We start from the raw sequence: 13139 nt of genomic DNA on the forward strand, positions 1-13139 counted from the left end.
AAAAAAAAAAAAAGAAATTACTAATCTGTGGAAAAAGAGAAACTCTAAAATTACTATATAAAGAAAACTCTCTATATAAAGATAGCCTAGGACTGAGGGAGAGTACCCAGGAAAGGACAAACATAGAATGTGGATTTAGATCTCATTGAAGAAGGTGTGGTTGCAGGTGTGTGGTAGAGAAATTTGGTGGTTGCCTGCACCAAAGCTGGTCCACAGTCACTGTGTCAGCAGGTGAACCAAGACTGGTGAGAGGTTGTGCAGAGTGAATCAGGAAGCTGGTGCAGGTGTGAGGTCTGGAGTGGTGGCGCATCTGTTGGAAGGGCCACAGTAAACCACTCTGGGATCCATGCAGGTGAGTTGAGGCTGCTAAGCATGCTCAGAGGAGGTTGGGGCACTGCTTTAGGTACTGCTATGAATGGGCAGTTGGAGAAGGTTCCCTCTTAAGCAACTCAGAGCTCTATTGGGCAGGGCAGTTCCAGGCTACTGTGTGGTCAGGTGGCTGGTTCTTTAGTGTGCCTGTGGGCTGAGGAGAGGGTGCAGGGAGCAGCCACCTGGTCTGAGGTACACACCTGTGCTATCTGGGACTCTTGCCGTATTGTTGCTGTTGCTGCCAGAAGAGAGAGCAGGAGAAAGAGGAAACACATAGCAGCCAGCCAGATGCTGGAGAAAGCTGTACTCTTCAGACACGTTAGCACTAGAGCTGGGTGTTTTTTCAGTCTTGGTGCTCTTGACTTTTTGGGCTGGTTAATTCTTTGTTGTGAGTGCTGCCCTCCGCACTGTAGGATGTTAGGCAGCATCCCTGGCTAATCGGATCCCGAGTCACACTCCTGTCTAGTCTTTCACTTCACTGAAGACATGTCTGTTTTTCCTTACTCTTACGGTTCATTTTAATTTTGTGTGTGTGTGTGTGATCCTATAATCAGAATAGTTGACTAGTCCTATACCTCTTGCATTTGCTTGTGTATGTTGAAATTCGCCTTTTTTAAAATTCTTGAATATTGCCTTTGGCTCAAAGCTTTACATTTTAGCGACTCCCTATATTGTTTTTCTCCTCTTATTTAGAAATGGACTCGGAAATCAAGGAAGAAGTTCCTGTACATGAGGAATTTATTTTATGTTGTGGAGTTGAAACCCAGGTTCTGAAATGTGGGCCCTGGACTAACCTCTTCAGTGAGCCAAGAGCCAATAGGCCTAAGCTGCTTATTTTTATTATTACAGGTAAGTTTAAAAATCTGGATGAGGGGTCTTTCTACAGATACTTAAAATAACTTTTTCAGATTTTAAAGAGAAATTAATAAATATAAAAAAACTCTGTGGAAGGAAATAAAATTACTCAAACCATTGATAACAACCACCGTTGGTCCTTTAGTGGCTGGGCTTTTTGGTTTTTTTCTGTGCATTTATATTATGTATGTTATGTTGTCTGTTATATATATTTTAAATCATAATTGGAAGTATCCCATATATATAGTTTTGCAATCCACTATTTAAAATTCCTTAATATTTAGAATAATTAGAACTATCACATTTTTGACAGTTTTCTTAATAGTTTTTTCTGTCTCACTCCAAGATGATTATAAGTTTAGTAGAACATTTATTTATCCTGAGATTTGGCAACTGAATCATTTGTGACTTTTGCTGGATCACTACCAATAGAATGTTAGGTAGGGGTAGATGCTTGATTGTAGGTATTCAAAGTGCTTTTAAAATTGTGAGTTAGAACATATTTATATCAGCCTGAAAGATTAAAAGCGAAACTGTAAATGTGTATCATATCATATATAGCTAAGTCAATGGGGTATTATGATTGCATTTCTTTTCTTTTTTTTTTTTTAACAATTTTATTTATTTGAGAGAGAGGCAGAGATAGCGATAGAGAGCACGAGCAGGGAGGAGAGGGAGAAGCAGGCTCCCCCTGGAGCAGGGAGTCTGACACAGGGCTCCATCCCAAGACCCCGGGATCATGACCTGAGCCCAAGGCAGACGCTTAACCGACTGAGCCACTCAGGTCCACAGCATTTCTTTTCTTGTACATTTTTTCTTATTTGTTCTCCCTGAGTTAATGATTGTCTTATTTGCTTAGTTTTCTGTTTTTGAATCACTATTTATCCTAAAATTATTGTCTAGGAAGTGGGAAAAAAATCCTCTTACTGCGTTTGAGTAATCAGTCAGGTTTTGTGTTTTTCTTTTTTTGGAGATATGCTTCACAGAACTCTGTTCTTTGGCTCCAGTCTGGACTGACTAACCTGTGGGTCTGCTGCACAGGCCATCCTGGGGATTCTTTTTACTTTCCTCCTGGGTTAGATTCCATTTCCTGGATCCCATATTTTCTTATTTCTTGGTTTATTGCTTAAGCACATCTCCTAGTAACTTCCTGAGAATAGGTGCATGGGAAGTAATCTTTTAAAGATCTTTCATGTCAGAAAATGTTTTACACTTCTAGATTGCAGATGATTTTTCCTGACAATTTAGAGGGCGTTTTAGCTGTTTTCTAGGGTTCAGAGCTGTTTTGAGAAGTCTCAATATTATTCTGATTTTTTATTTTTTTGGATTTGAAGCTCCCCTGCAAGGAAAAACATTTTAGATCTTTTCTTTGTTGTAAGATTCTGAAATTTTATAGTAAAAGTACCTTGCTGTGGATGTTTTTTCATCCACTGTAAGCTTTAGTGGACCCTTTTACGCCAGAAACTCATATACTTCAATTCTAAATGCTCTGTTTTTTCTTTTTTTATAGTCTCTTGTTTCATGGGTACATACATTGTCATTTCCTTTGGCTTCTTGCATTGTTAGAGTTTTTACTGTTTGTTTACATTAGTGTTTGTTTTTCCTCAAATGTTTGGTAACCCTTTCATTTTTTCAGAGGAAGACACAAACAGCTAATTGAAATCTTTGTGTTCAGTGATGAGACTTGTTTACAGTTGCGCCTAGAGTGACCAACCATCGTAGTCTGAGAGATTTTCCAGGACACAGGATTTCTGGTACTAAAACCACAACAGCCCTAGGCAAAACAGGATGGCTGGTCACCCTAGGAATCCTCATGCTAGGGTTATTGGGTAGGGACCCAGCATTTCACTGGAGAATTTCCAGCTTTCAGTATCTGTAGCTGTTTCTTGGGCCGTTCAGTTTTTCCAGGAAGGAATCTTCCAGTATCCAGTTTGAGGATGGGAAGCCTGTTTGCTGATGTTCAGGGCTGAACAAGGGAAAGAAGGTTGGGAGTTTCAGTGTTTAGTAAACAATTAATCTAACCCCTTTTCAGTATAGTGCTTCTGTTTGCAGCTGGCCTAAGATTCCTGATCCAAAACGTCTCTTCCGTTTAACCTCTTCTGGAAATAAAACTTCCAGTCTCCTGCCATGATGTAAAAGTCTTTTTGGAAAGCAGTCTTTTGACATCTATTAAAATTAAAAATACATATGCTTTGCTAGCAGCGAGGGAGAGTTTGAAATTATAGGCATGACACTTCTATTTGATGGAGCAGAGATTTGAGGCCAGGGCAGAGTATAGAATTGAGAAAGTAAGTAGAAACGTTGTCTTAGACTGGAGATGGAATATTCTTCTGAGGCGAGCACGAAGGAGGTGAAGTTCATTACTCAAGTGGAGAAGCGTGAAGGCATGTCAGAGGGAGTAAAGTAGTTCGTGCCTCCTGAACTCTGTGTTCTCTGCTAATTAAAGAGTTGAGATGATCTGTTGAGAATAAGTATGGCAGAGGGTAGATAAGGGCCCTGAGGAAAATGATCAGCATTGAGAATAGCAGATATGTAGGATGAAAAGAATTATCAACCAAAACCAAGTAGACAAATTTTGAGCAGCACTGTGATGGAATAGCAGGTGTATTGGGAGTGAGATCTGAAAGAGTAGAAGGCCTATCAGAGTGAGAATGGTTTGAATGTTAACCATTTCTGAGTAATGAGAAAATCTAAGCCTGTGATTCTTAAAGTTGGGGTCGGGACCAGCAGTATCATCCGAGAACTCCCTAGATATGCAGGTTCTGGGGCCCCATTGTAGACCTTTTGAACCAGAAACTCTGGGGATGGAGCAGCCTCTGTTTTAACAAACCCTCCAGAGGATTGTGATATGCACACCACTGATCTAGGGCGTAGCTCATTGTATAAGCTTAATGTACCTGAAGTTCTTTGAATTTGATCAAGGTAATGAGTTACGAGACAAAGATGTTGGCTCAGTGAATCCACCTGGAATTTACAGTCTCCTGACGTGGAATGGCAAGTGAAACTGTCATTTAAGGATCAAGGTTTTCGGGGAATGTGTGAGAATGACTAAACAGTTGATAAATGGAAATGGAGGCAGAGAGGTTGTTACAATAAAATGGATTAGTAAGTGCAGCTGATTGTTCACTGTGCTTCCCCACTTAGAGGTGCTCATTCACTCGCTCACGTGCCCTCGGTAAGGGGAACCCTGTGTTGCAGAAGTCTTTGCTCTCCTTGAGGCGAAAGAGGTGTTAGAGAAGAGTGCCTGCTCTACTACACAGGCGTGAAAGGAAGAGTCCGTGGTAGGGGAGGGCCAGGTTTAACATATGACAAAGAGGTAGATAGAAGGAGCATTCAGTGAAGACCTGGTGGAGAAAGGGAAACTTAAAACATTTGTTGTTTTATGGTGTCGCTGTTTTATAATGCTTTGACGTTTTCAGATGATACTTAGTTTCTTAGTGTTCTTTCATGTTTGTCCTTCTATTCTCATTGCTGCCCTTGGCCCTTTTTCTTGGAGTTCATGGGAGCTGTAGACTGGTGCTGCTCATTAGTTTTTGGAATTCAGAACTGTATTTTGTATTTGGGCTTAGTCTATTTATACTGTGGCAAAAATTAGGATGACAGTACTTAGCAAAATTAATTACTTTTAAGTTGGTAATGATAATGAGGAGTGATTTATTAGAATCCACAGATTGAGGAACTTTTAATTTCATCTTTTCCAGTGAACCTATGTTTTAGAATTTTTGTTAAGTAACAATATCCTTGGACTTTCTTTAAATAGAGACATGAGCAAAGGAAACCAATTTGAGAACTCACTCTAGAACATACTGAGTCATTATAACTCTCAAGGGGTCATCTGGGTATAATAGAGTCATGAATTGTGTCTTGTATGGAGTATAGTGATTGGAAATGGAACGGACAAGGCTCCTTAGGTAAGCCCAAAGTTCTGTCCACCTGACAGCCTTCTGTATAGATGCTGTGCCACATTAACTTTATATGTGGCAGTTTTTGTCCCCTACAAGATTAACTGGAAGGTATAAGTCTGCAGTTGCAACGTTGAATAGTTAGAGTTTATTGACAATTGGGGTCTAGAGATGGTCACTGCAGCCTCTGTTAAATGTTGCTCAGGCATTTGACTATATGTTCAGTCAAGTATGTGTTTATAACACATTTTGATATGCTTTGATGAAGTGTTTTACTAGCATTTTTATATTGGAATGTTTTCAAACATCCCTACACCTGAAGATACAAATATACATGCATGCATGTGTGTGTATCTGATTTTAGTTGCATAAACAAGACCCTTTTCAATCTTTTGTGGTTTCCTAACCAAGAAATTAAGTTCATGGCTCATAAAGTGTAACATAAACCATAATATTTACATGGCGAAGTATGCAATGACCTTTAAATAGTGTGTTACGTTTTCCACTTCTATCTCAGTTGTAAGTTGGATCTTCATGTTACTTACTGGCCATTGTGGACTCTTCTGTTTCTTCTGGAGCCAAGCTCTTCATTGCTTGAGGGCCTTTGCACCTGTTCTTCCCCTATTCTGGTCTCCTACCTCACATTTTTACAAGGTTGATTTGTTTTCATCTTTTCAGTCGTAGCTAAATGCCACCTCCTCAGACATTTTTCTCAGGCCACCGTAATTTCTTCCCTTCTCTATCACACGCTGTTTATTTCCCTCATAGAAGTTATCACACTCTTGAGTTATCTTATTAACTTATTAAGTTATGTGTATATATTTTCGTACTAGAATATGAATTACAAAAAGACCTTTATCTGTCCTGTGCCTGACACAGTGACTTCCATGTAGTAAGTGGTCAATAAATAACATAGCTAAAAGAATATACAAAAGAAGCTATAGCACTGACTAGAATGAAATCAGAATGGAGTAGTTGACATTATCATTTACTTAATGATGCTAAAATGGTGAACAAGAAAGCTTAAGATCTTATAGTCATTAAGGGAAAGAACTCAGAACCCAGAGATAAGGAGAAAACATTGTTTTATAGAAGTTCATTAGCTAGTACTCTTCAGTTTCATATTGTAACTCATCATAATGATTGCATCTAAATCATGTAGTTGTTACCTATGGATTCTTCTGAAACCAGTTTTAACATGCTGTACACCTTAAACCACAGAATGTCACATGTCAAATTTATTCAATAAAAAATAAATATGTAGTAATAATGTTAGCAATAATAGCTACCATTTATTCAGCACTTACTAAGTGCCAAGTATTGTGCAAGTGATTGCCCGTGCATTACCCCTAATGATAATGCCAGCTACTTTGTAGGCCTTTTGTAAGATTAACTAAAGGGATGCAGAAGATCCTAAACCAGGTAATTTATGCTCTTTTTTAAATTCATTATTACTATTTTCTTTTGTATATTCTTCCAGCCATCAAATATTTATTGAGCACTTTTCATCTGTGTGATCTTGGGCAAGCTATTTAACCTCCTTGTGCCTCAGTTTCCTCATCCATACAATGGCAATAAGAATAGTACTACCTCATGGGAGGACTAAATGAGTTAATACGTGCAAAACACTTAAATGCTGCCTGGCATGTAATAACATATAGCACTTTAAAATGTGGACTAGGAGTGCCTGGGTGGCTCAGTTGGTTGAGCGTCCAACTCGTGATTTCAGCTCAGGTCATGATCTCAGGGTCAGGAGATCAAGCCCTGCATCGGGATCCACACTCAGCGGAGAGTCTTCTTCAGACTCTCTCTCCCTCTCCCTCTGCCCCTCCCCTGCTTGCTCTCTCTTTCTCTCTCTCTCTCAAATAAATAAATAAATAAAATTAAAAAAAATAAAATGTGGACTGTTATTATTTTCTAGCCATATGAAAACCACTGTAAAACTTTGTGAGAGACATAAAACATTTGAATGAGACATGACCCATTCCTAAAAGATTATACTCAGTAATGTAAAAAAATCAAATCTTTCTAAGTTAATGTATAAATGAGATGAAATTTCAGTCAGAATTCCAAAAAGATTTTTAAAAATTGAAGCTGGTGAAAGTAATTCTAAAGGTTATGAGACCAGCCTAGAAAATCTAGGGGGAAAAATTAAGAGAAGGGACTTGCCCTGTCAGTTACTGAAACATTAATAAATAAATAAATAAATAAATACCCGAGATAGTAATCAAGACAGTATGGCACTGGCAGAGGAGAAAAGGAAAAAAATAAGTGGAATTATTTGGAATCAGAATTAGCAAGCTAGGGGCGCCTGGGTGGCTCAGTCAGTTAAGCGGCTGCCTTCGGCTCAGTTCATGATCCTGGGGTCCTGGGATCGAGCCCCACACCCGGCTCCCTGCTCAGTGGAGAGCCTGTTTCTCCCTCTCCCTCTGCCTGCCACTCTGCCTACTTGTGCTCTCTCTCTGTCTCTCTGTCAAATGAATAATATCTTAAAAAAAAAAAAAAGAATTAGCGAGCTAATGTAAAAATTCAGTGTTAAATTCAGAAGACATTTCAAATCAATGCAGAAAGAATAGATTATATAATAAATGGTCTTGGGACACTTGGCTAATCACTTGGAACGAAGTTGGATTGCTACTTTGTACTTTATACTCCAAAATATTCCAGACCTACTGAAGATTTAGATATAAAACACGAAACAATGCTATCCGCATCCACACAGATGTTACAGCCCCAGTGCTATACACCCCTCCTCTCCTCCTCCTCCTCAAGCTGCCCCATGTCAGTCAGCCAACCAGAGAGCATATTACTGTGTTTGAGGAAGTTTCTTTGCTATTTAACAAAGATGACACTAGCACAATAACAAAAAGAAATTTGGAGCATGGGTTAGTAGGTCAGAATGCAACAGAAGCAAAATAGCAATATGAGTGATAAGGCCATTTATTACCATCACGGCTAGACATGACAAGTCTGAAGAGCCAACATTTGTGCAGCACTTGTGTATCAGGCAGTGTTTAAGTACTTTACATATGTTAATTCACTTAGTTCTTAAGTGACGTAGTTGATTATTATCCTCATCTTGTGGACGAAGAAGCTAAGACCCAGAGAGGTTAGGTAGCTTGCCGAAGGTCACACACTTGGTAAGTAGCAAAGCCAGGATTCGACCTCACACAGTCTGGCTCCAGAGCTTATGCCCTTAACCACTTTGCTTCTTTGCCTGTCTAGGACACTGAAAGATGCAGGTAATGAAGAAATCAGTGTCATTTGACAAGGGTGGCAGAGGTTCAATCAGTGCAGCAAAACTATGTCATGTGATTGCAAAGAGGAGAAAACCTAATAGCATGAAGAAATAATAAATTGATTGGCAAATTGATATTGATGGAAGTGGACCAGTATCTGAAAGCATTATACAGATGATGATTGCAGGATGAAAGCCCCATTTCACTGTCTTTTCCCCTAAAGATGTATCAGATTGACTCTTTTTCTAAAAGGTCATTATTCATTCCATTTCTCTATAGCAAACCCATGTCAAAAATACCTTCTGTATATACACAAGAAAAGTCTGTATGTATTAGTTGGTGGTCTCTTTCCCAAAAGGTGAAACTATACATCTGCTTATAATATAAGTACTTGTGATAAATGATGAGGAAACCTCAGTAAACTCAAAGTACTGTTTGTGAATGATTCTTACACTGATTTGTTTTCATGTGGCTTGCTAACTGAACACAATAAAATCTTGAAGGGCTTTAGAGACAGGATTATAATGACTTTGAACTACTAGGATGATAATGGGAAGCCACTGAGAGGTGTTTAAATTAGGATACTGCTATGAGTTGAAGTTTGAAGGTATCTTTCTGGGCACCCTGCAGAATGGGCTCCCAGGGGACAAGAGTAGATAGAAGGCCCATGAGGAGGCTGCTGCAGGAAACTCAAAGTGGTAATACTAATGGAGAGACATGAGATGCATAAGATGTGAGATCTATTTTGGAAACAAAGTTGACAGGACTTATTAGTGAATTGGATGTGAAAAACAGGGAGAAACCAAGAGTGACTCCTGGTGTTAGGACTTGAGTATTAGGTTTAGGATTGGTGGTTCCATTTATTAAGCTGAGGAATAGGGAGGAAGAATTTATCTTGAAACCATTGGGGAACGAAGCAGGAGCAGAAATTTTCTGAGTGATCATTCCCAGACTTAAGATATAAAGGATATTAAAATTGAAGTGTATGTATAAATGTTAGTAGATTTGTAGAAGAAAGTGTGAGGTCAAATAAATCGTTCTTTTCCACTCTGCATATCTTATGTGAGCTTATTGCTTTAGTTAACTAAGGTCTGTGTTTCTTTTCTTAGGTAATCCAGGTTTTTCTGCCTTTTATGTACCATTTGCAAAGGCTTTGTACTCCTCAATAAACCGACGCTTTCCAGTTTGGGTTATCAGTCATGCTGGACATGTTTTGGTCCCCAAAGGCAAGAAGATTCTTATAACCTCAGACGGTATGTCTTTATTAACATCTCCTTTCCTTTACAGCGAGTGGGTGTTCATGTGTCTCGGAAGTCTGCTAAGGTTAAGAGTTACACCATTGGAAACCTCTGCTGTGGCATTGGGCCCATGCTGCCACGTTTTGGTAATTTTAGGATTTTTAAACTCCTTTTCATTTTCTGCAGGTAGTTTTCTCTAAAAATTTGAGTAGATCAAACAATTGTCTAAAATTGCCTTCTCTGTGGACCAACTAGTAATCAACTATATATTTATTGATCAAGCACTATATTTCCAGGGCTGTACTAAGAGGAATGGTGGAGGAAAAAATATCGTAAGCCATGGTCCTTACTCTAAAGAGGCTCCTACCCTAAATTTTGGAGAATGATTGAGTGATAAACTCTGGCCTGCTGATCATGTGGATATTTGGGAACAAACAAAGGAAAGAACACGGTCTGGGTTTGAAAAGACTTTGTGGAGTAGACAGGTTCCAACAGTTGAGTAGAATTTGGATCCAGGGGCTGTGGGGAGTGCAGAGGTGTAACAGGCAGAAGACGTAGCACAACAGGGAGAGAGATTCAATAGGTCTGCTAGTGCTGGGCAGGGCCAGACCTAGAGGAACCTCGGAGCTGGGGAGAGAGCCATGACTCCATTGGTAGACTCCTGGAGGCCTTTAAATGGAGAAAGTAGCACCAGGTAGCTGCAAATTACCTGCGCCTAACATATGAAAATTCAGCATTCTCACTCTTCTAAGAAAGAAAAATATAACTTCACTTCTCTGTAGGCATTCCATTTAAGGGCCATTTGTCCCAAGCATGACCCTTAGCTAATCTGAGGTGGGAGAGAAGTGGCTGTGGCTTTGGTTTGCTCCTGTTTCTGGTATGCCTCTCCTATGGTATGAGCATCTTACTGAGCATCTAATGACAGGGGAAATCGTGTGTGGGGAGGGAGGGAGAAAGGAGCAGGTGATAACGGGAATTCTCTGTACTAATCTGTTCAAATTTTCTGTAAATCTAAAACCATTCTTTAAAACAAAACCTATAAAAAAAAATACTGGAATTTAAAAATAATTTGGTATTTACATTTTGCTTTTTATCATTGCCATAACAGAAACTATAGATTAGGTAGCTTGATTAACAGGAATTTATTTTCTCATAGTCTGGAGGCTACAGGCCCAACATTAGGGTTTCAGCATGGTTAGGTTTTGGGGAGAGCCTTCCTGGCTTGCAAGTGCCCTCTTTCTCTTTGTGTCCTCATATGACAGAGAAGGAGAGAAAATGATTTCATGTGCTCCAGGAAGCTCTCTGATATCTCTCCTTACAAGGCCACTAATCCCATCATGAGGGCCCGAACATTATGGCCACCTTTAATCCTAATTAACTCCCAAAGGCCCTATCTCTCATGGCGGTTAGGGATTCAATATAAGAATTTTAAGGGACATGGGTGCCTGGGTGGCTCAATCGGTTAAGTCTGCCTTCAGCTCAGGTCATGATCCCAGGCTCCTGGGATCAAGTCCCACGTCAGGCTCCCTGTTCAGTGGGGAGTCTGCTTCTCCCTCTCCCTCTGCTGCTGTATGCGCTCTCCCTCTGTCTCTGTCTCTCTCTCTCTCTCTCTGTGTGTCAAATAAATTAAATAAAATCTTAAAAAAAAAAAGGAATTTTTTTTTTTTTTTAGATTTTTTAATTTATTTATTTGACAGAGACAAAGCGAGAGAGGGAACACAAACAGGGGGAGTGGGAGAGGGAGAAGCAGGCTTCCCGCGGAGCAGAGAGCCCGATGGTGGGGCTCGATCCCAGGACCTTGGGATCATACCCTGAGCCGAAGGCAGACGCTTAACGACTGAGCCACCCAGGTGCCCCCCAAAAAAAGGAATTTTAAGGGACACAAACATTTAGTCTGTAACAGTCCTGAGTAGGAATGCTATATACCAACATTCCAAATCTGATCACAAGTATAGGTCAGCACATACATATGAACATTGCACCTGAATAATAGTAAACATACAAGTTACTTTTTGAAACATTTTTACTAAATATTTATTCAGGTTTAGTAGTTGCCTTTGGTCTATCCTCAAAAGTATTTCCTGACAGTTTATAGAAACTGGTCCTTTTTGAAGCCTTGACCCTATTGAGTAACAGAAGTTTCTAAGTGGAATTTCTTTACACATTTATGAACATCTACAGGTATGCTAAGTTTATAAAAATTGCTTTATTTGAAGAAGTGGGTGACAGTTAAGAGGTGATTCATATTTTTATCCACATCCTATTTATGGCTGTTAATTGGAGCATATGGTCAAGACACAATATAATTATTGCAGAATTTAGGAAACAAAATCACCATCATGCATACAGGGTAGATACTTTTCAGTTCTGTAGTTAGTAGGGAATTTGGTTGTCTTTTCTTTTTCCTCCTAAAGCCATAGCTCAAACTCTTTGTGTGTCACCTCACTGTGAACATCTCAGTGATTCTTTTTTTTTTTTTTGAGAGTAAGAGAGAGAGCTCCCAGAGCACAAGCAAGTTGGGGGAGCGGCGGGGGGAAGGAGGGCAGAAAGTGAGAGAGAATATTAAGCAGGCTGCATGCACTCCACGCACTGTGCTTATGCCCACGGCTCAGTCTCACAACCCATGAGATCACGACCTGACCCAAAATCAAGAGTCGGACGCTTACCTGACTGAGCCACCAGGTGCCCCACAACTCTCCAGTTCTTGACCTCTGTCTTACTTCTCACATGTAGTAGTATAGATCAGCTTCCTGAAATCTTAATTCTGGTTCCAGAATCCTGTGTTAACTTTAAATTGATAACGTCAGATACCAGCTCTTGAGGATGGAATTCAATCTCCTTTTTTTTCCCCTAATTCCACTACATTTAGTCATTTTTGAGTACCTGCTGTGAATATGCCTCTTTGCTAGCACTTAGGGAAAAATACACCTGTACTCAAAACACATCTGTTGCACTTAATTGTTTATGGTTAGGTAATGTCACCGGCCAGACTTCCTGTGTCCTCCTCTTTAAGGCATCACACGTAAGATTACCCTCCTCAGGAAACCCTCTCCTCAGTTTGCACTGTCAGTGCTCAGGCCCTTGGTGAGCCTCCATGCTTCCATACTTCAACCACTCAGAGTTCTACTGCCACCTCCACTACCTTGTTTACTGCCCTAATTATCTTCCATTTAGAATTACGGATCTATAGATTCAGAGTGATCCCTGTATGAATTCCCATCAAAATTCCAGTTGTGGCATTTTTCACAGAAATAGAAAAAAATCCCAAAACTCGTGTGGAATCATAAAAGTCACCAAATAGCCAATACGATCTTGAGAAAGAAAACAAAGCTGAAGGCACCACACTTCCTGATTTCAAACTATATTGCAAAGCTGATAATCAAAACGGTATAGCACTGGCATAAAAACAAACCAGTGGAACAGAATAGAGAGCCCAGAAATAAACACACATGTATAGAGCCAATTAATCTTTGACGGGGGCTCCAAGAATACACAATGGAGAAAGAGATAGTATCTTCAATAAATGGTGTTAGGAA

At 39.8% G+C, this 13139-nt stretch overlaps 1 protein-coding gene across 4 annotated transcripts in view; it reads left to right on the forward strand.

Moving 5' to 3' along the window:
- LDAH (lipid droplet associated hydrolase) overlaps nucleotides 1-13139 on the forward strand; it is a 92060-nt gene that overhangs the window by 16555 nt on the left and 62366 nt on the right. For all 4 annotated transcript variants that reach the window (XM_081797142.1, XM_081797143.1, XM_081797144.1 and 1 more), the window contains 2 exons: nucleotides 1063-1218; nucleotides 9475-9618. In XM_081797142.1, coding sequence (XP_081653268.1) covers nucleotides 1065-1218; nucleotides 9475-9618 — 298 coding nt within the window. In that variant the 5' untranslated portion in view covers nucleotides 1063-1064. Of the gene's footprint in view, nucleotides 1-1062; nucleotides 1219-9474; nucleotides 9619-13139 lie in introns of those variants that run through there.

This window comes from Leptonychotes weddellii, chromosome 10, assembly GCF_054177405.1.
Source record: "Leptonychotes weddellii isolate Sample4059 chromosome 10, ASM5417740v2, whole genome shotgun sequence".
Classification (NCBI taxonomy): Eukaryota; Metazoa; Chordata; class Mammalia; order Carnivora; family Phocidae; genus Leptonychotes; species Leptonychotes weddellii.